The sequence below is a fragment of the Danio rerio genome, chromosome 8 (genome assembly GCF_049306965.1).
Source record: "Danio rerio strain Tuebingen ecotype United States chromosome 8, GRCz12tu, whole genome shotgun sequence".
Taxonomy (NCBI): domain Eukaryota; kingdom Metazoa; phylum Chordata; class Actinopteri; order Cypriniformes; family Danionidae; genus Danio; species Danio rerio.
The window spans coordinates 18,869,321-18,896,713 of NC_133183.1; the positions used below are offsets into that span (position 1 = coordinate 18,869,321).

The window sequence follows — 27,393 nt, forward strand, 5'->3', positions numbered from 1 at the left end:
TAGACAATTCTCATATAAGTTAGCTTTAGAAGCATACAGTACTATTTGATCTATAAAATTTGTAAAATAAACATTTGCAGGTTAATGAAACAGCATAGGAGGGGCCTTGGTACAGATGAAAAGTTTAAAAAGTGTATTTGTATATAGAGGGGTAACTAGATAGAATAGACAGAGATAGGTTGATCTCTGGAGCAGCTGCCGAAGAGCTGTGCGCTGCAGACGCAGCTGGTGTGAAAGGCAAACGCCTGCGTGCTGCTACTGCTCGACATACGCGCTGCTCACGCTCTGCTCACGCGCCGCTGACGCTTGCGGTGTGAAACAGGCGTCAGCCCTGATGTGTTTGTGTGCTCTCTTTATAGTTAATGTAATCAGTTCATGAGCAGCTTCAGCTGTAAGTGCTTGCAATCAGAGAGGATCTAGGCCAGGTGTGTGAAGCTGGATTTATACTTTCGCTTGGAGCTGCATCATGCACCTCCGCTGACTGCGCACGCACCTTGCGAAAACAGAGGTTTTTATATTTGCCGCGTTTGCTGCTGTAATATTCTTTAAAACGAAAGGGGCAGTCAAAAGAAAGTGACCGTAAAATCAGATGGATAAACAGAGAAGTAGAAAGTTTCTGTAACTACGTCATATCATTAATATCGCTCAAGATTTTTAAGCTAATTATTTTTATTGTTTTTATAAATTAATTAAATGATTATAAGGGTTTTTATAACCATTCAAGATTTTTAATTAAACTTTGATGCATTATAATTTTATTAATATAGAAATAACAAGAGAAAATGGGTTACTCTACAAAAATATTTTTATTATGACAAGAATAAAAGCAAAAAAAGTACACTTACTAAAAGATACAGATTTTTTTTTTGATTTAGCCCGCTCCAAAATTCAAACATTACTGTCTGGCTAGTTTCTGTCATTTCCTTATGCTAAAAAGGCAATAATGGTCCAACATTCCTGACCATTATCACCAATACAGCCTAGAAAAACAGGCCAACAGTATATTGTAAACCAGGGGTGTCCAAACTCGGTCCTGGAGGGCCGGCATCCTGCAGATTTTAGCTCCAACTTGTTTCAACACACCTGCAAGGATGTTTCTAGTATGGCTAGTAAAAGCTTGATTAGCTAGCCTAGGTGTGTCTGATTGGGGTTGGAACTAAACTTTGCAGGACACCGGCCCTCCAGGACCGAGTCTGGACATGCCTGTTGTAAACCAATAGATTGAAACATTTCTTTCCAGTTATCAAAGAAAGGATTTGTACCTTAATTATAGTTTTGTAACAATGAAATTGTTTAAAATTAAACACATCAGTGTAAAATCTATAAATGGTGGAAACACATATTTCTGTAATTGTGTACCTCGGTCTCCACTTTTGCCATGGCCTCTTTTGGCTTTAACAAACGTATCCCTCAGGTTTTTTCAAACTTTTTAACAAAAACTTTTTTCCTTTCACACTGCATTTGCAATTTCTAGCCAAGAATAATTCTTTTAGCCAAGAATTATTGATCATTTGGTTATCTCTTTGATCACAGATCATAAAGATGTCTGTACAGGCATATTGTTTCAAACAAAATCTCTTCAAAGTGCTTCATATTCAAGCCACTTGCGGCGCCGCACGCACTTTTTGCTCGAGATTTTTAAAAAAAAAAATCATGCGCTCCACCAGCAGAAATCATGTTGCGCGAACCTCTGCAAACTCTGCGATGATGTCACATTCGCCCCGCGCACTCAAGCGTACTAGCAGATGTGTCGAGTATAAACCAGGCTTGAGTGGTGCATTACTGGATATTGCAGTTCTTTTGTTGGCAAATTTGTAGTTCGTTAGCGAACTGTGTTTACCAGCGATCTGCACAGGCTGGATTACTGGTGATCGTAACAGAGTGATTAATCCTTTTTTTTTTTTGCAGACATGGTGATGACATGATTGTTACCCCTTTTGCACAGGTATTGCTATATTTTATATGTTGAAGTTTAAAAGGAGAGGATTTGGCAACAGAGAAATAAATCAAATACTTTTCTTCTCTCAGGTTCTGGCGAGTTTAAGAACTGTCCGGAATAATTTTGCTGCTTTAACAAATGTACAACAGGAAAGATCAAATAACAAGTAAGTCATTTGCAGTTTCAAATCTTCACATTTTTATTCTCTTTTTTATTTTTTTTCTCTCTAACATTGATGGAATATGCATATGGGTTAAAAAAGAAAGTTGTATAAGAATCACAACAATAAAAGTGTAATATAGTTTTTCCTTATAAATCAGAATGTGTCCTCCTTTTGATTCTATAAATACAATTTAATCATGTATACCCATCAAATGCCATTCAGTAATAGATGAAACATTAAAGTAGACACTTCTCTTTAATTTAACATGGACACCAACATGTCTTTGACCCATATGTTGTGTGTTAACAGCAGTCTGACTGTTATTTATTTATTTATTTATTTATTTATTTTGTTAAACAGGAGATCCCCCATGTGTAACCCACCTCCCATCACAAAGACCTCCTACACAGGTATATCTACCTTTACTTACATGTAATATTATTATTTTAATATTGCCAACAAAATTGAAGACAAGGCCTACTTTTGTATTGTTTATATACTAAGAATTCTTAGTTTTTTTGTTTTTCCATTTTTTAAAATGACTTTTTCTTTCCTTTAGTCATTTAGTTCTCAGAAGGGATAGTTCCCCCAAAACTGAAAAATCTGTCATTAATCCACGCTTTACCTGCTCCAAATTAGTTTGACTTTCTTTCTTCTGTTGAACAGAAAAGAAGATATTTTGAAGAAAGCTGAAAACCTCTAGCCACTGACTTCCATAGTATTTAACACAGGCTTATTGTGAAAACGTACCCTTGTATACATTTCTGGAGAGCGGGAAATATGTAGCCAGAGCTACCTATGGCTGCATTTTGTCTTTAAATTGACTGCTACGAAGCAGTATGACACCGCTGACGACTTATGGTTTTTTTTTTACGCTACCAACTGACCACTTACCTCCATATGCACGGCTTTTCCATTGTTACCAGTTTGCCCAGTGGCTCGTCACGAACATCAGTGGACGTAAGACACAGAGAGGAGTTGACCGTGATGAAGTGGTACAAGTTCCGCAAAGAACGATTCCAGAAAGCAGGTTAAACTAAAACAATAGGCAATAAAAATATAATAAACAAGTAAATAACAGGGTGAGAACGTGGTAAGATCTGATTTTGAAAACACTCTCGGTTGTTTTTGGGGAAGGGGTCAGGTTGGGATATTAGTTGTTAGGTCAGTCAGTGGACAGCGGCCTCTGGTGGATTTTCATGAGAACAGCAGGCGTGAATACTCGCAAGAGAAATTTGAGATCTGAAAAAAACGTACACAATGGCCTCTGGCAGATTTGCTAAAACAAAACCTGCAAAAAAAACGTAGCTCCTGGTACGTTTTTCGCACTCTCCAGAAATGTATACAGGGATACATATCCAAAATGAGCCTGGGTTGATAGTATTTGTTTTTCCTACTATCGAAGTCAATGGTTACAGATTTCCAGCTTTCTTTAAAATCTTCTTTAGCGTTTAACAGAATAAAGAAACTCATGAAGATTTGGAACCACTTGATGAGATGAGTAAATAGTGAGTACATCTTCATTTTTGGGTGAACTATCCCTTTAAGTGTATTTCAAATACTTGTGTGCTCTTTTATTTCAGCTTTATATCAGTTACTAAATCAGTTTTGTAATAGATTTAGCGTCAGTTATCAAAATCAAAACTGCATAACAGATTTTCGTAAGATATCCAGATTCTCCAAAGAGCTCTTCCTGTGGTCTTTTGGCTTGGTTTTGTATTTGGGATAAGGGTTGTTTGGAGAACTGTGTGATATGAGGGATGAGCTTGTCCTTGTGTGGCACCTTCCGTTTTGTCTATACCAGCATGAGGGCAACATCCAGACGTCACATATCACTCCCTGAAGCTGATAAGAGAAATGAAACATGTCACCATACCCTGAATGCACAAAGTGAAGCTTCTATTTTTCATAATTGTTTGCTTATGCATATATCAGCTTTATCATTTAGCATGCCTTCAGAAATATTGCGCTTTGGTATAATCGTGGTGCTCTGTTTATGAGGTTTAAGGAAAAGCTTGTTTTTGAGATGCAGGTGTTTGACCTAGAACTGCGTTGGATGTTTAGCATGAGCAGAGCGTTCAGCCGCACAGATGAAAAGCACCAATGTTATAGATTTATTCTATTGATTTGTACTAGAAGCAGTGAGCAGATGGACACATTATACAATTTACCGACCCATGCTGAGTTCATATGTCATGTGACCAGGGCGGCACGATGTATGGTTTCACAATGTGCGCATGTAGGATGTGCAATGTTGGGTCGGGGTTATTGTTGATCAGGCTCCACAGTGGAATGTGGACTCATTGCTAAGTATAACTAAATGAGAGTGAAAGTTTAACATTTGCATACGTTTTTAAGGCCAGGGCTGTGTAAGCATTTCAAGCCAGTTTAGTAGTAGTGAGTAGGGATGTAGCCAGTAGGGACGCGACGGAAATAAAAATTCAGGGCCAAAACTGCAAATTCCAAAATATGAAAATTGCTTTGTAAAATAATTTATTATTTTAATAAATAATATTTTTAAAAATGTGTACGAAAAATTTTGCTCAATAATGCTAATCATACAGATTTTTAAAAATACAGGGCCATAAAATAAGCTCATGTTATTGACAGCGAACGAGTCAAGAGGTGTCATTTGTTGCCATGACAGCACAGTAGAGCTATCGCAAGCAGCAAAAACAAGTATACTACATAGAAATGTCCTGTCGGCGCATTATTTGAGCAGACTTTGCTTTTCTGATGCATGTGCAGTGCATAGCAATGTATACATAGAGTTGAAGTCAGAATTATGAGACCACGTTTATTTTTTCCCCCAGTTGCTTTTTAACAGAGAGCAGATTTGTTCAACACATTTCTAAACATAATAGTTTTAATAACTCATTTCTAATAACTGATTTATTTTATCTTTGCCATGCTGACAGTAAATAATATTTGACTAGATATTTTTCAAGACACTTCTATACAGCTTAAAATGACATTTAAAGGCTTAACTAGGTTTATTAGGTTAACTAGGCAGGTTAGGGTAATTAGGCAAGTTATTGTATAATGATGGTTTGTTCTGTAGGCAGTCGAAAAAAATTAGCTTAAAGTGGCTAATAATATTGACCATAAAATTGATTTAAAAAAATTTAAAACTGCTTTTATTCTCACTGAAAACAAATAAGACTTTCTCCTGAAGAAAAAATATCAGACATACTGTGACAATTTCCTTGCTCTGTAAACATCATTTGGGAAATATTTTAAAAAGAAAAAAAAAATTATAGAGGGGTAATAATTCTGACTTCAACTGTACGTGTACATAAACAGAACATCCACAGAGTAGATTATTGAGCTATTTTGAGTGATAACCAAGACACGCATCCAAGGTTTTTGATTTTGTGCATCAAAAAAAGGGATTAACAGCCTTAAATTTAAGCCAGAGTTAGAGCCATTTTTAGCATTTAGTATACACTGTACATTTCTGGAGTGACAATTACATTTAAAATAGGGATGTCAATTGATTAAAACTTGGGTTGCACTTTATTTTAAGATGCCCTTGGCACAGAGTAACTATTTAAGTACTGTAAATTAATTACATGCACTTAGTACTTACTGTATGGTTAGGGCCAGGATCCACAGAGTAGAATATTGAGCTATTTTGAAAGTTAACCCAGGCCCACATGCAAAGTTTTCGAAGGTGTGCTTATTTTCTTTTTCTTTTTTCTCTTTTGGCCGATAAATTTTTAGTGGTCAAAAATTCAGTGCATGCCTAGTTTAAAACATTTTGGGCACAAAATTCTATTAACAAAGTTTGATTAATTGTATTAGATTGCGTGTACAAGACTATTATTATTTTATATTATTATTATTATTATTATTATTATTATTATTATATATTTTTGTGTACTATTATATTATATTCAAATACTGTTAAACATCCCAGAAAAACAGTAAAGTATTGTTACTATCATGTATTATTATATTATATTATATTATATTATATTATATTATATTATATTATATTATATTATATTATATTATATTATATTATATTATATTATATTATATTATATTATATTATATTCATTCATTTTCTTTTCGGCTTAGTCTCTTTATTAATCTGGGGTCACCACAGCAGAATGAACTGCCAACTTATCCAGCATATTTTTTACGCAGTGAATGCCCTTTTAGCTGCAACCCATCACTTGGAAACATATTATATTATATTATATTATATTATATTATATTATATTATATTATATTATATTATATTATATTATATTATATTATATTATTTTATAGTGTATGTGTATGAATGCAAGAGTGAGAGGGTATGGGTGTTTCCCAGTGATGGGTTGCAGCTGGAAGGGCATCTGCTGCCTAAAACATATGCTGGATAAGTTGTTCATTCTGCTGTGGTGACCCCTGATTATTAAAGGGACTAAGTCGAAAAAAAAATAGAAGGAATAAATATTGCAGAAAAGCAAAAAATCATAATTTAAAAAAATTCCAATACCATGCAGCTCTACATGTTACAATTAAAAGTGCCTGGATGGCTGTAGACAGCCATAATGTTTGGGATTGTACAAGATTTGAGCTGGTCATCAGGAGGTTATGTCCTAAAGACACGTTGCTGTTTAGGCCTTATAATGCTACAGGGAGATTGTCTTCGTAATAAGTGTTTTCTAAGTCGCTGTGTGTCACCTAAATGACTAATTAGTAGGGCTTGCTATGGCTTGAGTCCTAAAAAGCTACAGCTTGTTAAGAGGTGTGATTAGACTTGCACAGACAATAAAACAAGTGATAAATAGACTTAAATTGAAGCAAGGGGCAGAACCATTTTTAACATGTACATTTCTGGAGTGACAATTACATTTAAATTAGGGATGTCAATTGATAAAAACTTGGGTTGCACTTTATTTTAAGGTGTCCTTGGCACAGTGTAAATATTCATTGAACTACATTGAGTGGCATTAATTAGTATTCAATTCAATTCATCTTTATTTCTATAGCACTTTCACAATGTAGATCGTATCAAAGCAGATTAACACAGAAGTTCTAGTTCTAGTCAGTCCAGTTTTCAGAGTTGAAGTTCAGTTCATTGTGGTTTAATTTTCAGTGCTGGAAGTCCAAACACTGAAGAGCAAATCCACCGATGCGCAGCTCCACAAGACCCAAACCAAGCAAGCCAATGGCGACAGTGGTGAGGAACATACTTTAATTGAGGATTTAAAGGAAAAAAAAACCTAGAGAGAAACCAGGCTCTTAGTATAGTAAGTACTTTTTATTTACTATATCAGGGGTGTCCAAACTCTGGTCCTGGAGGGCCAATGTTTTGCATAGTTAAGCTACAACTTCATTCAACATACCTCCTTGGATGTTTCTAGTATACCTAGAACCAGCTTGATTAGCTGGTTCAGGTGTGTTTAATTGGGGTTGGAACTAAAATATGCAGGACACTGGCCCTCCATGACCGAGTTTGGACACCCCTGTACTATATGGTTAGGGCCAGGATAAAGGTTAGGTCTAGGGTTAGTTGGGGATAATTATACATAATTAAGTGTAAATAATGTAATTACATGGAACATGTGTAACAAGGATACCTTCAAATAAAGTCTTACTAAAGTTTTTGATCAAAATAATTACACGATGTGGAGATATATTAATGTTGAATATGTACTTATATTAATTTCTAATAATAAATATTTCATATTCCACAGTGTACATCAAGAATTGCAAACATTAATGGTATTACACGTTTTCTACAATTCTAGGACAAGTTTTCTACAATAAATGATATGGTCTGAGGTGTAAATATATATAGACTGTATATTAATCATATTTAAAATGATTCTGGAGAGAATGTCCTGGTTGACACAGCAGTGAGAGCATCGTCATCCTGATTGCAGGATTCCAGTTCAGCTTTTCGCAGCAGCTCTGCTGTCTGTGCAGCCAGTGCCCTCTCATGGGCTGGTGTATGATGTCGCGCTAAGCACGAGAAGAATGTCATTGACGTCAGTGCAGTCTCTTTCAGAGAAAGTGGCACCCCAGCCCTGTGTTCTCCACCACACATGCAGAAAGAGAGAGAGAGAGAGACAGCCAATGAACAAGATAATGCACGCATTGTTAAAGGAGTGTACATGTGGCACATGCATACGTTCTGTCTGGCTTTGTTGTCATAGCTGCTTCAAACAAGCAACATGTCAAGCATAGTTAGTCCTTTGTTATTTTTTCCCACTTGTTTTATGCCCTCATATGGTCATATGGTTTTTCAAGGTGCACAAATGCCTTGTAAAGAACATTTGATGAAATTTAGCAAAGAAATGTAAGAATACTTGAAATGGGAACTCAAATTCTGCAGCTGATTGTAAACCTATATCATAAAGCACATTCTCTCTCTCTCTCTCTCTCCCAGAGCTAGCTTATTTCTGCTAGTGTCATCTGTGATGCAGGCTGAGCTCCTCATCCGCTGGAGTTCAGGCCAGGTTTTGGCTGGAGCTCTGTCTGTCTCTCTCTCTCTCTCTCCTGCATGCAGCGGCACTGGCAGGCTTCAGGCTTCTGTTTCAAGAGGAAGCTCGGCTCACGTTCGGCTAGCGACGCTCTTCGGCTGCCCCGCGCTCGTGCAGGGCATCCACCTCTCAGAGAACGGGGGCCGGGCAGATGCCAGCACCTCTGTTGTCTTTTTTGCGGCAGGAGCGGAGACAGACACAAGTCCCTCATCTGTTGGCGTCAGCTCTGCGTGTGTGCTCTGCGTGTGTGTGTGTGTCTGAGCGAGTGTGTACGTGTGTGTGTTATTGTTATGACACTATGCCTGTCTGCTTTGTTGTGGGCCGGATTGCACGCTCCTGAGGGCCAGCGGCTTCTTGGATGTAGAGGGGCATCCATCAGGCAGAGATGGGCCTGCAAACAGCAATGACATTCGCTCCGTCTGGGGATGAGAGCTTTCCTGACATGTAGGACTGTGGATTCTGCGGCCGTGGTTTTGTTTGTGAGCAAGCTTGTTGATCTGTGTGGCCCCTTTGTGTGTTTTCTTAAGGGATATAGTGTTCCCCTGCTTCTCCCACTGCCGGTCGCCTCGTTCGGATTACCCCTCTGCTGTTTTTGGAGACCTTGTGTTTTGGCTCGATTTGGAGCCCCATCATTCACTGTGGAGGGCTTCAGCACAGCATGAAGAATCACCCATGCGTTCTGTCGGGATATCCCAACATGGCGGTGTACAGCAGTTTGGGCCCTCTGCTGGGAGCCTCAGCTAGACCCCTACAGCAGCTGAGATCTGACCGCTTGCCTCCTTCTCTTCCTCCAGAGGAGGCCTACCAGAAGCTGGCCACTGAGACCCTGGAGGAGCTGGACTGGTGCCTCGACCAGCTGGAGACCCTGCAGACCAGGCACTCGGTCAGCGAGATGGCATCCAACAAGGTAAGAGCGTACAGGTGTTTTTATCTACTCTTGAGCTGTTTGAGGATTCACCTGAGTGCTTCTGCAAGGTGATGGAGGGTCATTATTTTTTAAAATATCTCAATTTAGGCCAATTTCTTTTCATTTATTTTGCAATTATTGACTACTTATATCAGTTTTACAAACTTCACTCCAAATTTCAAGGCATGACCTTGGGCACTTATTTTGGATTTAAAACTTTTTATTATTTTATTGCTATTTCAGGTTGTGTATTTGTAGCATATTTTAAATCAATTTTGTTTTAATTTATTTGAGTTATTCATTTTATACTTGACATAAAATCCCAAATTAGGACACATAGTGTGTATTTATTGCTTAATATTATTATTGTATTTTATTTCAATTCTTTATATCTCAAACTTTTTCTCACAATCACAATTAGGGTATTATTTTTCCATTTTTTTTGTAATATATGATTTATTCATTTAAAGAAATTACATTTTAGCCACTTATTTATATAACAAGTTTACAAACTTCAGTCACAATCTCAATCAGGGCACCTATTGTGCATTTCATTCATTCATTTTCTTTTCGTCTTAGTCCCTTTATCGATTTGGGGTCACCACAGCAGAATGAACCGCCAACTTATCCAGTATCTGTTTTACGCAGCAGATGCTCTTCCAAATGCAAACTATTGTGTATTTATAATTTATAATGTTTTAAAAAAATTATTGTTATTGAAGTTAATGATTTCTTAGATGCTTCTCTCACAATCTGAGCATCTGTTATGGATTTGTTGTTGTATTTTATTTGAACTGCTTCATGAGCTGAGTATTTTGTACTTGTTTATAATATCATCTTGTGGTACAATGTGTCCTGATTTTTATTTTATTTTTTTATGTTGGTGTTAAATTTGGCTGCTGTTGGTTTAATTCTGGTTGACCACATCACCAGTAAATATCACCAGATCACCAGTTTTCATACTCTATAATATCATGTTCATACATGAGCGTCGGATTATTAATATTCATCATCATCAGTAACTCAAGCATTCGGTTGTTTTGTGGATTCAGATGGAGTGTCAGTGTATTGTCATGCTTCGCTGTCGTTCAGCCAGTGCTCTCACTGTTTGCAAAAACAGCAGCAGAATCGTCATTGGGGCTGCACTGAGCATGCCCACCGTCTCCAGCAAGGCCCTAGTACACATACAGCATGCTAATCAGCCTGTAGTGTTCATCTCGCCCAGTGCGCTCAGCCACAGCGTAGAAAAAAAAAACAGATTCCAGATGCTTCCAGTATTTCTCATACAACCAGGCTAAAGGTCTATCAGAGGTGACCGGTCATCAGTAACAAAAGCGTCAAATACACATATTTTCATGCATGTGTTTCAAGTGAACCCCCCCCCTCCCTCTGCTCCTCCTCCATGCCCAGTATCCATGGAAATGCACAAGGCCCGTCAGTCTGCTTTGTTGCTTTAGCTCGGTAGCAGAAGTGGCGTATCCCGTATAAATCACAAGTGCTAGATCCTACTGGACTGAGTGAAATCTGCTTTAGCTGTCTCAGATGCAAAGATTCTCAGATGCCATAAAAAAAAAACGTTTATTAAGGTGAGACACTCCAAACAAAAGCACCTGTCAGTTTTGAGATTTTGGAAAAGAAATCATCCAAAATACACTTTTGTTGTGCTTCATTAATTTGTATCTGTAGTTTTCAAGTACGCAACATGATACTTATTACTATATAATAAACATAATAATACTTATTTTATTCATTTTTTCTAGCCATTATTTTTTAAATTAAGTCGTTTTTTTATCCTATACCAAGCCACAAATCTCTTTACTTTGGCATCACTTACAGGTTTATTTATAGCTCTATTCTGAGGTCATTTTAAAAATCATTATGTTCCAATTGTACTTGATTTCTTTCATGGTATACCACTCAGTAAAAACTGTTTACTGTAATATGTGGGTGGGGGGAATAAAAAAAAAAAAAAAAAAATATATATATATATATATATATATATATATATATATATATATATATATATATATATATATATATATATATATATATATGCACAGTTAAATTCAAAATTATTAGCCCTCATTATTTTTTTTTCCCCAATTGCTGATTAACAGACAGATTTTTTTATCAATGCTTTTTTAAACATAATAGTTTCAATAACTCATTTCTAATAACAGGCCTGTAGCCAAGGGGGGGTTCAGGGGGTTCGAAAGACCCACCCCCCACTTACAAAGTCTAGATCGTTACCCCTATATGAGCTCATTTATCCAATTTTTCATTGCAATGCCAGCATATATTGTGAAAAATTTAGATAGAAGAAGGCTTTAAAATAATTTTTAATTATTCAAGTGGCCAAATTATGACTGAGGGAAGTTGAATGTGCTGGCCTGTTTTTATTTGCCCATAGGCTACAGTTTGTATTTTAAAACAAGTTTTACCAGATTTCTGTTTTTATTTTATAATAAATGTTAATAAATTTGTCTTTCCCAGTGTTGGGTTGTGGCTGAAAGGGCATCCGCTGTGTAAAACATACAGTATATTGGATAAGATTGTGGTTCATTCCACTGTGGCGACCGCAGATTAATAAAGAGACTAAGCCAAAAAGAATGAATGAATAATAAATTTGTATTTAAAATTAAGAATCTTTTTCATATTTTTTTATTCATTTTTTAAAATGCAAATGTCATAATATTATTTATAAAACTGGAAAAACTTACAGTTTAAATTCTAATTAGTAAACAATTACTTCATAGTAAAATAGTATGGTACTTTGACAATTGTAGGAAATATTTTTGTTGCATCAAAAAGGTTTGGTTATGATCACCATCTGAGAAGCTAATCCAGCAAAGATAGTTCTTAACTTGTTACTAAAATGCATAATTAAATAGAAAAATGAGGAGAATAACTGCAAAAAAAAAAAACATTATAAAACCTCCACTTTTTCAGAAAAAAAGAACCACCCCTTTCTAAAGGCTGACTATGGGCCTGTTTTGTCCATGCCAATATAGGATAATTAAGATATTATTATTATTATTATTATTATTATTATTATTATTATTGGATCTTAACTCCTAATGCCGCTAGTTGATACACTCAAATTTTTTTTTTTCAACACATCCCATAATTTCTAAAATATCAACCTCTACTAAATGGTTTATGTCGGTTTGAGGTAAAAGTACCGAAAATAATACATAAACTATGAAAAATCAGAAAATATGAAGTGTAAGACCAATTTATTATCAAAACATTATCAAAATAAAACATTTTAAATACTAAATCATCTTCATTTTTTGAAGTATGAGATAAAAATTTAAAACATTTTTCTTTTTTTTTCTTTTTTTTCTTTCTTTCTTTCTTTCTTTCTTTTTTTTTTTTTTTTTTTTGAAAAAAAGCAAAAGGATTATATTTGTTTGATTTTTGCTGTGTTTATAAGCCATTAATTAAAACAGTCATTCTTTAAATGACTTTAACAGACATTATTTAAAACCGTCCAAACATGGTCAACCATTTGGTTGAGCAGGCAGTTAAAGGGATTGCATTCATCATTCATCAGTTTCTATTTGGATCTGTTTTACAGCTCTAAAGTGTTATTAACCGTGTAAATTACTTCATAAGATTTTCAAGCTAAATGACACTTTTGTTTTAATGAAGCTGTTATCTGTGTAGCAAATAAGGTCAGGTATCAATTATATAAGGCTACATATGGAAGAGTTTATAAAGACTCAAACATTAGCATGCATTAACACTCGCAATAGCAGTAGTGGCAAATCCTGTATAAAACTGGCTCACAGCCGCCACGCAAGTGCTAGATCCTACTGGACTGAGAGAAATCACACTTTCAGGATCAAAAATAGTCTGCTATGAAAAACATTGTGTAGAGATGTCCAGCTGCCATTGTTTTTATGATTTATTAACTGTCATAATTGTCAACAATGTATATGCGGCATCAGTTTAGATCCTTTTTTAACTCTGGAATTGTATTTTTAGGCATGTATGATTTTCTCAGAACACTTTTGGCTTGATTAAGCAGTGATCTGTGTAGCAAATAACGGAAATAAACTTGTTAGATATTTTAAAGATATTTTTAGATATTTTTAAGCTACAAAGAGCTGATTTTAGTATTTAAAACTCAAACATTCACACGCATTAACATTTTAATGCTTTGTAAATGACATTAAATTGCATTAACAATTTAAACATTGAAAATGTCTAAGCTGATCTTATATTCTTGATTGAGTCTGCAAAATATGTGTTAAAGACATTAAATGAAGGTTTATTTTCATTTACAGTGGCTAATGTTGACTGGACTAATCATTATCTGACACATCCTGCCATTGTTATAATATTTTTAAACTGGAGTCAGGTTTGGGCCAGTAAGAAAAAAACTATTCAGACATTTTTCTGATGATATGGAGTGAATAAATATTTGTAGAATTTACACCAAATAGTAAAAGCTGCTTGAAGACAATAAATAAAGAAATAATATATTTTTAGGAATTTTTAAATAATGTTTCATTATAAAACATAAGTAGCACTTTACAATAAAGTTGTAGTAGTTAATGTTAGTTAATTCATTTACTAAATGAACAAACATTTAACAATACATTCATTACAGCATTCATGTTAGTCAATGTTAGCTAATTAAAATAAAGTCGTTCAGTGTTAGTTCGTTAACTGACCGTGCATTAACTAATGTTAACAAGCAATCATTTTAATAATGCATTAGTCAATCTATAACTATGATTAATAAATGATGTACTGTCATAAATAGTATTTAATGCTTCAAAATATTTACAATAAATAATTATTATCATTTTATTTTCTTGTTAGTTTGTTTATGATTATTCAGTTTAAATATTATTAATTGCGACTTTTCGGAGCATAAAGCAGAATGCATGATTTACTAAAATAAACAAACATCTAACAAGTTACAAATTAATGGAAATGAAGTTGTTCATTGTTAGTTCATTGTTACTGACATAATTAACTAATTAACTAATGTTAACAAGCAAGAATTTGGTTTTTAATAATGCATTTGTAAATCTTTAACTATGATTCATAAATGCTGTACAAGTATGGTTTATTATTAGTTCTTGTTAGTAAATACATTAACTATCGAAACCTTATTGTGAAGCATGACCAAAGCATATTTAATATGTAATATATTTAATATGTTATATATTGTTATAAATAGTATGTAATGCTTCAAAATATTTACAATAAAGAAATATTAACATTTTATGTTCTTGTTAGTTTGTTTATGATTATTATTTTTAAATATTATTAATTGCGACTCTTCAGAGCATAAAGCAGAATGCATGATTTACTAAAATAAACATTTAACAATCCATTTATTACAGTATTTATTCATGTTAGTCAACTTTAGTTTACTAATGAAACCTTGTTTTAAAGTGTGACCAAAACATACATAATTAATATGTAATATGTTTAATATGTTATATATTGTTATATATAGTATGTAATGCTTTCAAATATTTACGATAAGTAATTACTAACATTTTATATTTTCTTGTTTCTTTGTCTATGATTTAGATATATTTTCATATTATTAATTGTGACTTTTTAGAGCAGAAAACAGAATGCACAATCTTGTGTTTCATGCTACTGTAAGTTCACTTCCATTCATTTATTTAGACTTTGAATTTGATCTTCTGATGTGGATGACAGTGTTATTTTTCGTGTTATTTTCAAAATCTATGGTTTACATACGATTCTATCAGGTGCTAAGTTGTAGATTCTGGCTAAAATGAGAACCATGATTTTTTTGCTTAAAATCAAGATCACGATTTTCTCACCATTCTGTCGATGTAAAATAGTGGTTAATATAAGTAGGTTGTTATTATTGTTATTTCTCAAACGTATGGTAAAACAACATTAATAATATCAGGCCTATGTGTAGGTCTACTGTTGGTTAAAATACTAAATTTTGTATTTACCATGGAATGGTGGACTTAAACAGACTTTAAATATGTCATCAGAATATAATTATTCATAATTATGAAGTTGAATTAGTATAACTCTAAAATGCAATATAATCATTTAAATGATGTGTTCGCTTTCTTTTTCACTTTCACTGCTGAGTGCACTCATGTCATGGCTGCTGTCACTTTGAGGAAAAAAAATATATACATGCAAGTCATACTTCCTGTGTCCTCAGTCTGTGCAACAATCCAAACAATACTTACAAGTTTATTACCTGTTATGTACAACCTATGCAGGTTCTGTTTACTAAAGTAGATGGTGGACATGCGTGTGTCCTCTCGGTATTAAATAAATACTTCATTACATTAAGACAGAAATTTCATTTGTGGGTAAATTATACCTTATAAATACAGTATGTGACACTTTTAGTACCATGTGGAGGTGTTTGCAATGTTGTGCAGCATATATAAAACAATGTAAATTCTTGTGCGACTGATTTTACACATCTCTCCTGACCTTGAAAATAAAATGGGCTACATCGTAGAAAATCAGGATTAAAATTGTGTTTAGGGTTGAGTCGAGATCGTGGTCTTTTTTTCAATTAGTCGTGCAGCACTATTTTGTGGTATATTTTTATTAGTGCTGATTATATGATTTGCATGTAAGAAATGCCTTGCACTGTTATGAACATCGAAACCCTTCACGAAGACACCTCAATAGCCACATTTCATATCCGAATATCAATTGTGTTATTTGGTCCTCGACATTGCTATTTTAAGCTCAGAGTTTCTCTATTTTAGCTTCAGAGGAAATAATGAATAAATGTTGCTTTTGATCTACGAGCCGTATATATAGAGGAACGAATCATTATTTAGGCCTGTCCCAGAAAACACATTTTCAGGAAATCACAGCTACAAATTGTGTGATATCTTTCCATTTTTTGCTCAGAGACGTGTTTTAACACCCTCTAGATGTTCCAACAATAGAAACACAGTCGCCTCTGCCCGCATGGACCCGCAACAGCCTATTACCGTCGGCTCATCTGCTCCAGTAAAGCTGCAAATTACTCAGCATCCCACTAGTGCTACACAGGGAGCAGAAGTGTGAAATAATCCCTGACCATGTTCTGTCAGCTCCACCGCTCGCCTCTTTATTTGTTGCCAGAAGCTCTTGTCCAGCTCAGGTTAAAAACACTGTACTTCAGTGACATGCTGGTCAAAATGCACATGGCCCACACTGGAAAGACGTTGGCCATTTGAGTAATATGCTATGTACTAGGGATTCTCCGATCGATCGGTCGGAGATCGGTATCGGCTGATAATCGTATTTAATGACTCGATCGGTACTCGCCAATCTGACCGATCCTATGAACAGATCGCAGGTGTTTATTTATGAATTTACAAGCAGAGGAAGATGCACATGTGCACCTGGGTTATACAGATAGCAGCACTACAACATGTGAGGAGGTAAATGATGCTTGGGGGCGGAAGCGATCACTGCGCATGCGTCACAGCAGCTAAAATATATACAGTGTGGCGCAAACTCTGTTTATACAGTTTATTGGCATGATTTTGACGAGTGGTGATCTCTTTGTTGCAACCATTGTATATCCAGTGTTTTGAGCTGCTGCAATTTCTCAACCGGAAGCTCCACGAGTCTCCCGCTTATTATCTATTATGTTTTTATAAAGCTGCTTCTGTACATATTAAATGGTTATAAGAGACATGTTTAAGATTATATGCAGTAGTAATAATGTATAGGATTATATGCAGCATCCTGAGTTTATTCTCTTAGGTAAGACGAGATCTCCACTTAAGTGTCATACTTAGAGGGAAATTGTGCAATGGCAAAATTACATAAAGCATTAGGATCAGTACTCGATATTGGTCAATCACCATGACAAGGAATTGGTATCTGCTGTTAAATCCTGATTGAAGCAACCCTATTATGTACTATAGATTGGTGGGTTTATATTTTGATGATTGGATTGAAATACGTACACTGTAAAACCCAACAGTCAACTTTATCAAATGAAATGATTGTAGTTAACTCAATTTACCGAAAATTAATTCTACTCATTTGAAAAGAGTTTTGAACTCAGTGTTGAAGGAAATGGGTGAATTAAACACCTCAACACTTCAATTTAAATGGAGTAAGTTCACAATACTCTTATAGATTAGTTTTTTAACTCAAATGGTTTCCAGCAATCGGTTTCCTCAAACGGTTTGAGTTGCCTAAACTTATTGGGTTTTACAGTACTCAGTTGGTTTGAGTTTACTTTGCTCAAATTGCTTTGTTTACTCAAATGGATTAAGTTCACAGTACTCATTAGGATTAGTTTTTGAACTTAAATGGTTTGTTGCAATCGGTTTCCTCAAATGGTTTGAGTTACCTTAACTTTTTGGGTTTTACAGTGTATTCATCATGTTTGTAGCTGTGATACAGTTATATCTTGCTATTATTAAGCTGTAGTTTATATAATAATTGTATTTAATTATATAATTGTGTATTTTTAGATAGAGAATAGGACGACATGGTGGCTTAGTGATTAGCACTGTCGCCTCACAGTAAGAAGGTCGCTGGTTCGAACCCCAGCTAGGGCAGTCGGTGTTTCTGTGTGGAGTTTGCCTGTTCTCCCCATGTTGGCATGGGTTTCCTTTGAGTGCTTCCTTGAAAGATATGCTGTACAGGTGAATTGAATAAACTAATTTGGCTGACGTGTATATGTGTGTATGAGTGTGTATGGATGTTTTCCAGTACTCGGTTGCAGCTGAAAGGGCATTCGATGTAAAACATATGCTGGATAAGTTGGTGGTTCATTCCGCTGTGCGACCTCTAATAAATAAAGGGACAAAGCCGAAGGAAAATGAATAAATGAATGAAGGAATGAATGAGAGTAAAATATTTTAGTAAACCACATATGCTTTATATAATGCACATCAAGTACTATTTATCATAATACATTCAAATTATTTTAAATAATTTTCAAACTAAATAAAATAAAAATAATATATAATATAACATAAATAAATATAATGTAATGCTGGCGCCAATAGCCTATGGGTTAAGTGTGCTGACGTGCTGACATATAGCACCATGGTGCTCACGGTGACCCGAGTTCGATTCCCAGCTCGAAGTCCTATGCTGATCCTTCCCCTCTCTCTGCTCTTAATACATTTCTGTCTGTCCTATCCGAATAAAAGGTGAAAAATTCCTAAAAAAATAATAAATAAATAAATAAAATATGATGTATGTAAAATGTATAATGTATAGATTTTTTTTAATAATAATAATAATAATAATTTTAAATTAATATTAAATTTAGTGTGTTAAATGCAATTTAAAATGTGGCATGTTACAGGCTACTTAAAAAACAACAGCTACTACTGAGCCAATGAAAACACGTCATTGTTTAAAAAAATTCCCATCTGCCAGTCAGTGGCTGAACAAAGCTTTTTTCTGCTTTAAGGAACCTCATTAACAATTTACTAGGACAAAACCAGCACAGGCGTCATTGGTTTTATTTTATTTTTTTGTAATTGTTCATACAACATATGCTCTCCATTGACTCCCCTCAGTAGATTTGTCAATGAATTTCACTGAATATTTTATTAGTCTGCTTGACACAGTGTCCGCTTCCAAAACATTACGTCATATCATGAACATTACCTCACCCCTCCACACATACACACACACATATGCTCATGGCCAAACACGACATGCAGACGCATTAATGCAAACCACACATGATGACTGTGAATCCTGTAGAGGATCTGCTCGTTGTATCACTGAGCTCTCATATGAAGAGCACACAACTAAGCTGCACACGTCTACAAGCTGAAGTGGGTGGAGCCTTGACTCCCAAAGGAGCTCAGCTCAGCCAATCGGCTGCAGTGATGAGCTCATTCTAATCTGGAGGAGCCGTCTGATTGGCTGAGCTGCACCAGTGACTCTCACCTGCACAACGCAGCCTTATTTGGAAGCTGTTAAATGGCATTTTTTCCCCTCTTCCAAAGCGCAGGCATTTTTCAGTCTGTGTGCTTTGAAGAACAGAGAGATGCTATCAGACAATGCTGAGGCTTCTTCATGCCCTCCTCTGTCTTAGGTGGAGCTTTGCCAGCTTTCCTAGCAATGGAGTCTGCCATCGTGAGGAATGGCTTAAGGAATTTCTAGACTTTTCAGATGGGGTTTAGCCTAATTCAGGTGGATTTGAGCCGTGGAAGCTTCTGCGCTGGGTATTTTGTGTTTGACTTTTTTATCAGCTGCATTTTTCTTATCACATCTGCTATCTGGATTTACTCATTCAAAATGCCTGAGGCTAATTATTTGCTGTCAGTTTCTTGGGGATACATAAAGGTGAGTTCACAAATCCTCAAATGCTGTACTCTTATAGTGGAATGTGGTAGGAGGGGTTGGTATTGTTTATTACTGGTATTCAGTATGTGGTTTCACAAAGAATGATTGCTTATTATTATTAATAATATTATTATTAATATTATTAATAATAACAATAATTTATCCGTTTCCTTTTTAGCTTGGTCTCTTATTATTATTATTATTATTATTATATTGTCATCATCATCATTGTTTGTTCATTTTGTCACTTTTTTATAATATTTTTATTGTCATTATTATTATTAATAATAATAATAATAATAATAACAATAATTCATCCGTTTCCTTTTCAGCTTGGTCTCTTATTATTATTTTTTTTATTGTCATCATCATCATTGTTCGTTCATTTTGTCACTTTTTTATAATATTTTTTATTATTATTAATAATAATAATAATAATAACAATAATTCATCCGTTTCCTTTTCAGCTTGGTCTCTTATTATTATTATTATTATTATTATTATTATTTTATTATTATTTTTTTATTGTCATCATCATTCGTTCATTCTGTCATTTTTTCAGCTTAGTCCCTTATTATCATTAATATTAATATCAATAATAATATTAATATTAACATCAATGTTGATATTAATATTAATAATGATATTTATAATAGTAACATAGTTTTTTATTTGTTGCATTTTTATTATTTTTATATTTAACATTTGTTTTCTTCATGATTAGATAATTACAGTATATAAAACATTTTTTTGCTAATCTATTTTTATATGCACTCTGTTTAAAATCAAACTATATTTACATTTATATTTTAAAATAAATTAATAAATTGTTAAATTAATAACAATGATGATTTGAATTGGATGGGTTCGTTCATTTTTTACAGTAAAAATATATTTCAATTTATATTTGAATGAATATTATGTTGTCATTTTATCACAGCAATATATAACATCTTTTTAAAAGTCTTTTTTACCTCATCATTATTTTTTGCTTACTCATATTGATCCAGGTTCTTTTTAAAGCTAAATTGCTATAAAAAGCCCCAGCACATCATGTGCTGTCACTGTCCTGTTTGTTTGTTTGCACGCATTAAGGTGTTTATTTTTGACATGCGGTGGTTTCCATCTCCAGTTTGGGCTTGCAGATCTTGTTAAAAATAAGGAAAATGGTACTTTGTTTTGTAGCGTCTATCTGTGACCAAGCGGGTCATTTTGACCTGACATTTTCAACCGTGGGAGAGGGTTCTCCTGTTTTTAGAGGTTGTTTGGAGGACTTAGCCTTGAAGATGTGGCGTGTTTGATGACTGTTAGCAACACTATTGACAAGAGAAAATCCATTAAATGTTTTTTAAAAAGAAGTAAAATGGTGTCTTGTTTAGGAGTGAATTTCAGAGGAGGCGTTTCGAACAATAGTGCAGACATGTTACACAACACTTTCACACAACATATTTTTATTTTTTATTAGGATGGAAATGTGTTTTCTGTGTAGTTCTTCTAAAAAATAATAGTCACTGATGGTCAGACTTTTGTTAATAAAAGCATGAAATCATTATGCGTTTGTTTCTCTCAACAGTTCAAGAGGATGTTGAACAGAGAATTGACTCACCTCTCAGAGATGAGCCGATCTGGTAACCAGGTTTCTGAGTACATCTCCAGTACATTCCTGGGTGAGTTTCCCCACAAACAAAACAAAATAAAACAACTATAATAATACAGTATGTAGAGCCCTTAGGATAAATGAGTAAACCCCATTTTGAAAATAATATTTTTTATCAATTTCTCAGTGAATGTAGATGATACATCTTGGTGCAGTTGAACAAAACCGATTTATAAAACAGATATAGCTATTATAATAATATTTTAGTCACTGAAAACTTTTATAAATAGAAAGATAATACATTTAAATTCATGCTAAATATTACAAAAAAAAAAAATACAAACTACAAAATGTTATATGTTTTTTGTTTCTCTTGTTTCTTGCTCTTTTTTAAATGTTTATTTAAAAATGATCCCTAACACATAAATTTGGGTTACAAATTTTTAGAACGTTATTGTAAGTTATTTTGTTAGATTAGCTTCAGATTTGGCTTCAGTACTGACTAAACTAATGCACAGTATGTGCACAAATTTATTTATATTGTAAATAATATAATTGTTCAATTAAATAAGAGATTTTGTAAGGGCTATACTCAAATATGCTGAGCATACATGTATATGTAATGCAATTTTGTCATGATATACAATATTATCATTTAATTGACAAACTGAAAAAAAATATTTTTTTAAATAAAAAAAGTACTTGCTTTTTTCATAATTTAATGTAAACAAACTATTTAATTTGCAAACGGATTATTATAGTATATTATATAACACTTTACAATAAGCTATCAGTAGTAAATGTTAATGCATTACCCTAACATCAACAGTGAGAACATTTGTTACAGAAGTTATGTCAATGTTAGTTTAGTAGTAAAATACAACAGAACTTTATTAGTTATAAGCTCCATTAAATAAAACAGTTACTGATTCAGATTTTAATGACTTATTAAACGTATTAGCCTATAGATTATTCTTATTGTAAAGTGTTATCATTTAAAGAATCAGAACATTTTCAATTAACATCCCAGTCATGTTTCAGGCCAGATTAACATGTGAAAATGTGCATTATTGAAGGCCTATAAAATCACCACTTCAAAACACAGCAATCTGAATATTTCTAAAGGCATTCTGTAATTATTAATAATAAAATGCCCACAACAATATTATTCATGATTATTATCTCGATACTTTATTTAACTGAATATTGTTGTAATTGCACTATGCAATGAAGAGGAGCAGAGTATTTTTGGTGTAACTCCGAGAACTAGGACAAATGAAGTGCTGATTGTGAGCAAAAAAAAGCAGGCCAGCGGTGGCTCTGTAGCCTGACTGCCGCTGAATAATGACACCACAAGTGAGACCATTACATGACCGTAGCCCAGCATTCAATTAGAAACCTGCAAATCGGTGGCTCTAATGGCACATGCTGTGACTTTACCCACAAGCACCACTGATTTCTAGATGCATCCCTGAGCTTTTTCTCTGTTTTTTTTAGACAAGCAAAACGAAGTGGAAATGCCATCGCCACAGTCCCAGAAAGACAAGGAGAAGAAAAAAAGGCCGATGTCTCAGATTAGCGGTGTTAAGAAGCTAACGCACAGTTCCAGCCTTACCAACTCAAACATCCCTCGGTTTGGGGTTAAAACTGAAACAGAAGATGAGCTGGCCAAGGTAAATTTTTAAGCAATCAGATGTAATTAATAACATGTTAAGTAAAACAAAGACGTCCTGTAATAAAGTATAGGCTATGTTATTGTTTGAAGGTTTGGGGGATTTTGGGAATTTACAAAACATTGATCAACCCTGACAAGTTCACAAAAGATTTCAATTTTAAATAGTGCTGTTTTGTTTGATTCAAGAAAAAGTATCAGGATTTCCATAAAAATGTTAAGTTGCACAACTCTTTTGAATATTAATAAATCAGTATTATAGATATTATTTATTTAAGATTATTATTATAGTAGATTTCAGATTACAAGAAATAATGATGCTGAAAATTCAGCTTTGCATTCAAAGGAGTAAATTATTTAAATAGTTAATAAATGGATCAGGGTGGAGCCAAGCTGGAGCGCTCACTCTGATCTCCTGTCTCTGCAATGGTTGAGGACGTTCCAAGTTGAACCAAAACAAAAAAAATACAATTGGCTTAGGAGAGCAAGGAAAATTCAGCAAGTACAGCAACCAGCAGAACCTGGGAATTAAAAATAATTAAATAAATAAATAATAATTATTATTATTATTATAACAATATTATATAGTCTTAAGTGTCAGGGTGATCCTTTAGATATAGTTTAAATATGCTGAATTTGATTTGTTATTGGTTATTATCAAGCAATTATGTTGCAAACTCCAAAACAGAATGATAAACATCTTTCAATTTGTGCCTTTTCAGGAGCTCGAAGATGTAAATAAATGGGGCCTTAATGTCTTCAAAGTGTCAGAATTTTCTGGAAACAGACCTTTAACGGTTATGATGTACACAATATTCCAGGTATGTGGTGTTCGCAGTGTTTTTCCATCGTGCTCTAGTTTTTGCTTGAATGTCTTTCCACTAACAAGGTACTTCTGTGCTGTAGGAGAGGGACTTGTTAAAGACGTTTAAAATTCCCCTCGACACGTTTATCACCTATCTGATGACTTTAGAGGACCATTATCATGCTGACGTTGCCTATCACAACAACATCCATGCTGCTGATGTCACACAGTCCACTCACGTCCTGCTATCAACTCCTGCCCTTGAGGTGCGATACTGCTGTCCCAGAATGCAGTGCTGCAGACACGCTCTTTTATTCTCACTGCTGGGTGTTCAAGAGAGCGGATGGCGACGTGAGATTTTATATAATCTGTCTGTGTCTGTTTTTTTTTTTTTCAGGCTGTGTTTACAGACCTTGAAATTCTCGCTGCCATATTTGCCAGTGCGATTCATGATGTTGACCATCCTGGCGTCTCCAACCAGTTCCTCATTAACACTAGTAAGTCGTTAGCTTGATTGTAATATGACAATTTGCTATATTCCTGTTTTACTGGGTTTTTTTATGCTTAATGACATCTTTTATATTTCCAAACGAGATGTTCCTACGGAGAGTCAAAAGTTTAAACTAGTTAACATTTTTAAAGGCAGATACAGTAAAACATCGCTTTATACATCATGAAAATGTATTAAAATGTACATTAATAATTCAGTTTGAATATATTCTAATTTGCAATTTATTTCTTAGGTTCAAAGCTGAAATTTGATTGTCAAGTCAAACTTTATTTATAGAGCACTTTAAAAACACAGAAGTGAGCCAAAGTGCTGTACAGAAATATACAACAAAATAAGCATAAAAGAACATAAAATACAAGAGCAAATATAGCTAAACTACCTAAAAAGGGATAATAATTAGAACAACCAGCTAGTAAGATCAGGTGTCAAATGCCAACAAAAAATGAGTTTTAAGAGCTGATTTAGGATGATCCCTGTCTAGTGGGCAGCGGCAAATCATTCTAAAGTCTTGGACCTACCAAATTTGTTTAAAAACAAATAAAAGAATCTTAAACTGTATTCTAAAATTCACTGGCAACCAATGAAGCAAAGTGGGGGAGATGTGGTCATATTTGTGGGTACCAGTTAACAGGCGTGCTGCTGCATTTTTTTTCACCATTTGCAAACAGACAATAGCTGACTTGCTACTCCCCACATACAGTGCATTACAGTAATCTAACCGAGTGGTCATAAAATCATGAATTACTGTCTCAAACTGTTGTTTTGGTATATATTCCTTTTTTTTTTGCTAGTTATCTTAATTGAAAAAAAGCTTTATTGTTTTGTCCTTTCTGTTATAATGCTTATTATGTTATGCTGATTTTGTGTTCTGAAGACATTTCTAATTCTTATCAATGTTGACAGCTGTTTAACTGCTTTTTTTATTCATTTTTTATGGAAGCTATTCAAATGTAAATCTCAACAAATTGTTTGTTCATTGAGAACACCTTAAATTGATTGAAAGTGTGAGTAAAGACATTCAAAATGTAAGAAAAGAGTTTATTACAAATAAATGCTGTTATATATGTTATATTGTGTTATAATTCCAGAATTAATCAGTAAGAATCGCAACATAGACTCATTTTGAAAACCTACCCCTATATGCATTTCTGGAGATCACAAATTATGTAGCCAGAAGTACGTATGGCTGCATTTTGTCTTTAAAACGAACACTACGGGGTGGTATAATACCATTCAGTGGGTCATACAGTCAGTCGACAGTGGCCTCTGGTGGATTATGCAAGAACAGCAGGCACAAATGGCATTCATGAGAGAAATTTGAGATCTTAAAAAGTGTACACAGCGGCCCCTGGTGGATTTGCGAAAACAGAGATTGCAAAACAAAAAAAAAAAAAACGTAGCTTTGTGATGTATTTGGCGCTTTCTTCAGAAAGAGTCTGGGTTGAATAATCATTACTATGAAATTCTGTTATATAATTTTTGAAGAATCATGTGACCCTGAAAACTCAAAACTAATAAAATGTTATATTTTAAATTATTTTCACATAAAAAAACGTGATTTTTAAATTGAAATAATAATATGTACTGTAATATTAAGTATTTATTGTCTTTCTGATCTAATTAAATGCAGCGTAAATAACTTTATTCAAACATCAAAAAATGTAGCATCATCGCTTCCTCATTTAACAACTTGTGTTTGTTCAGTGTTCTTCACAGTTGTCAAAAACACTTTTAGCTTCATCACGTTGTTCAAAGTAGCGGACCCGTTTAAAGAGTAATCAATACATGTTTAAGCTGTTATCACGTGCGCAAAGGGTCAATCGGGTGGTTTTCACATGCTATGGATACATGTGTTTGGTGGGCAACATGTGTCTGTGATTCACACAGCTCACGTGTTTCGCCCACACGGCTGGTAAAATCCCCTCAGTGACTAACAGAGGGACTTGCACTGTTTTTCACAAGCTCAACAGGAACTTGAAAAGCAGAGAAGTCACACGTGTTGTGTTCATACCTGTGTGAGGCTGTTTTTAACCGAGAAACACTAAACAAGCCATTTTGTTGGATCTGAAATCAAATGTCAGGCTTCAAAAAGAAATAAAACAAGAAAAGTAGCATGTTTTTTTAATTGTGCAATAAAACAAAAACTTATATTAAATACTACTGTTATTCATATTAAATGTTTAATTCATTTAAAACTTATTTGTAAGCAATGTTAAAAACTAGGTAACACTTTATTAAGATGGTCCGTTTGAGGTTTAGTTGACTGTCTGCTTAAGATCTGCTGATACTGCTCCTTCAACTGATATTTAACTAAGCTAAAATTTAATCATGTAGATGCAATGTAACTTAAATTCAATAAACGAACCATCAAAATAAAGTGACTAAAAACAATATGAAGATGCTAAGCAAATCAGTCAAAAGATCAAGATTTTTAATTTATGAGCAGTAAAAAAAATGACATTTCTTTCAGTGAAATCAATTTACTTTGGAACAAATAACAGATGATTGAGACTGAAACTACTGTATAGAAATATACATCAGATTTCAGAAAAAGTGTCCATGGTGAGGCTACTCGTGATGATCTCTTAAATCTGTGAAACACATTTTGCTACACAACTGCTATCGTTATGAATAAACTGCATATTTGAAGTCCAAACAAGTCCTTACTCACCTGATAAACGTCTAAATATACATTGTGACACGCAGTGCTTAATTTATAAATTGGGAGGTCCCGGAACAGATTTGGGTAACAGATTCGGCATGTTACCAGAAGAGGGAGAGGTGTCGCGGATGAAAGCGAAAAGAGTGGGGGTGGTTGGAGGAGTCCACGGACGAAAGTGAGGAAAGGGTTGAGGAGTCACAGAAAAAAATGGAAAGAAGGGCCGGGATGCATGTGATGAGGGGGATCAGTAAAATGAGGTTCAGGATCAGATTTCAGAGGTTTTGGATCTGGCTTGTTCTGGCACAAATTAAGCCCTGGTGACACAACAACAAGCAGAGGAGAGAAAAGTG

The 27,393-nt window shown here is 34.3% G+C and overlaps 1 protein-coding gene across 24 annotated transcripts in view; it reads left to right on the plus strand.

The window, feature by feature from the left end:
* pde4d (phosphodiesterase 4D, cAMP-specific) overlaps nucleotides 1-27,393 on the plus strand; it is a 273,689-nt gene that overhangs the window by 239,400 nt on the left and 6,896 nt on the right. For 15 of the 24 annotated variants that reach the window (XM_073910162.1, XM_073910158.1, XM_073910163.1 and 12 more), the window contains 9 exons: nucleotides 1,909-1,945; nucleotides 2,029-2,105; nucleotides 2,463-2,512; nucleotides 9,382-9,494; nucleotides 21,370-21,463; nucleotides 22,891-23,066; nucleotides 23,788-23,886; nucleotides 23,972-24,136; nucleotides 24,268-24,367. In XM_073910162.1, the coding sequence (XP_073766263.1) occupies nucleotides 1,909-1,945; nucleotides 2,029-2,105; nucleotides 2,463-2,512; nucleotides 9,382-9,494; nucleotides 21,370-21,463; nucleotides 22,891-23,066; nucleotides 23,788-23,886; nucleotides 23,972-24,136; nucleotides 24,268-24,367 (911 nt within the window). Of the gene's footprint in view, nucleotides 1-1,908; nucleotides 1,946-2,028; nucleotides 2,106-2,462; nucleotides 2,513-7,197; nucleotides 7,282-9,381; nucleotides 9,495-21,369; nucleotides 21,464-22,890; nucleotides 23,067-23,787; nucleotides 23,887-23,971; nucleotides 24,137-24,267; nucleotides 24,368-27,393 lie in introns of all 24 variants that reach the window. The other 9 variants (XM_073910153.1, XM_073910154.1, XM_073910151.1 and 6 more) reach the window with 1 other exon arrangement.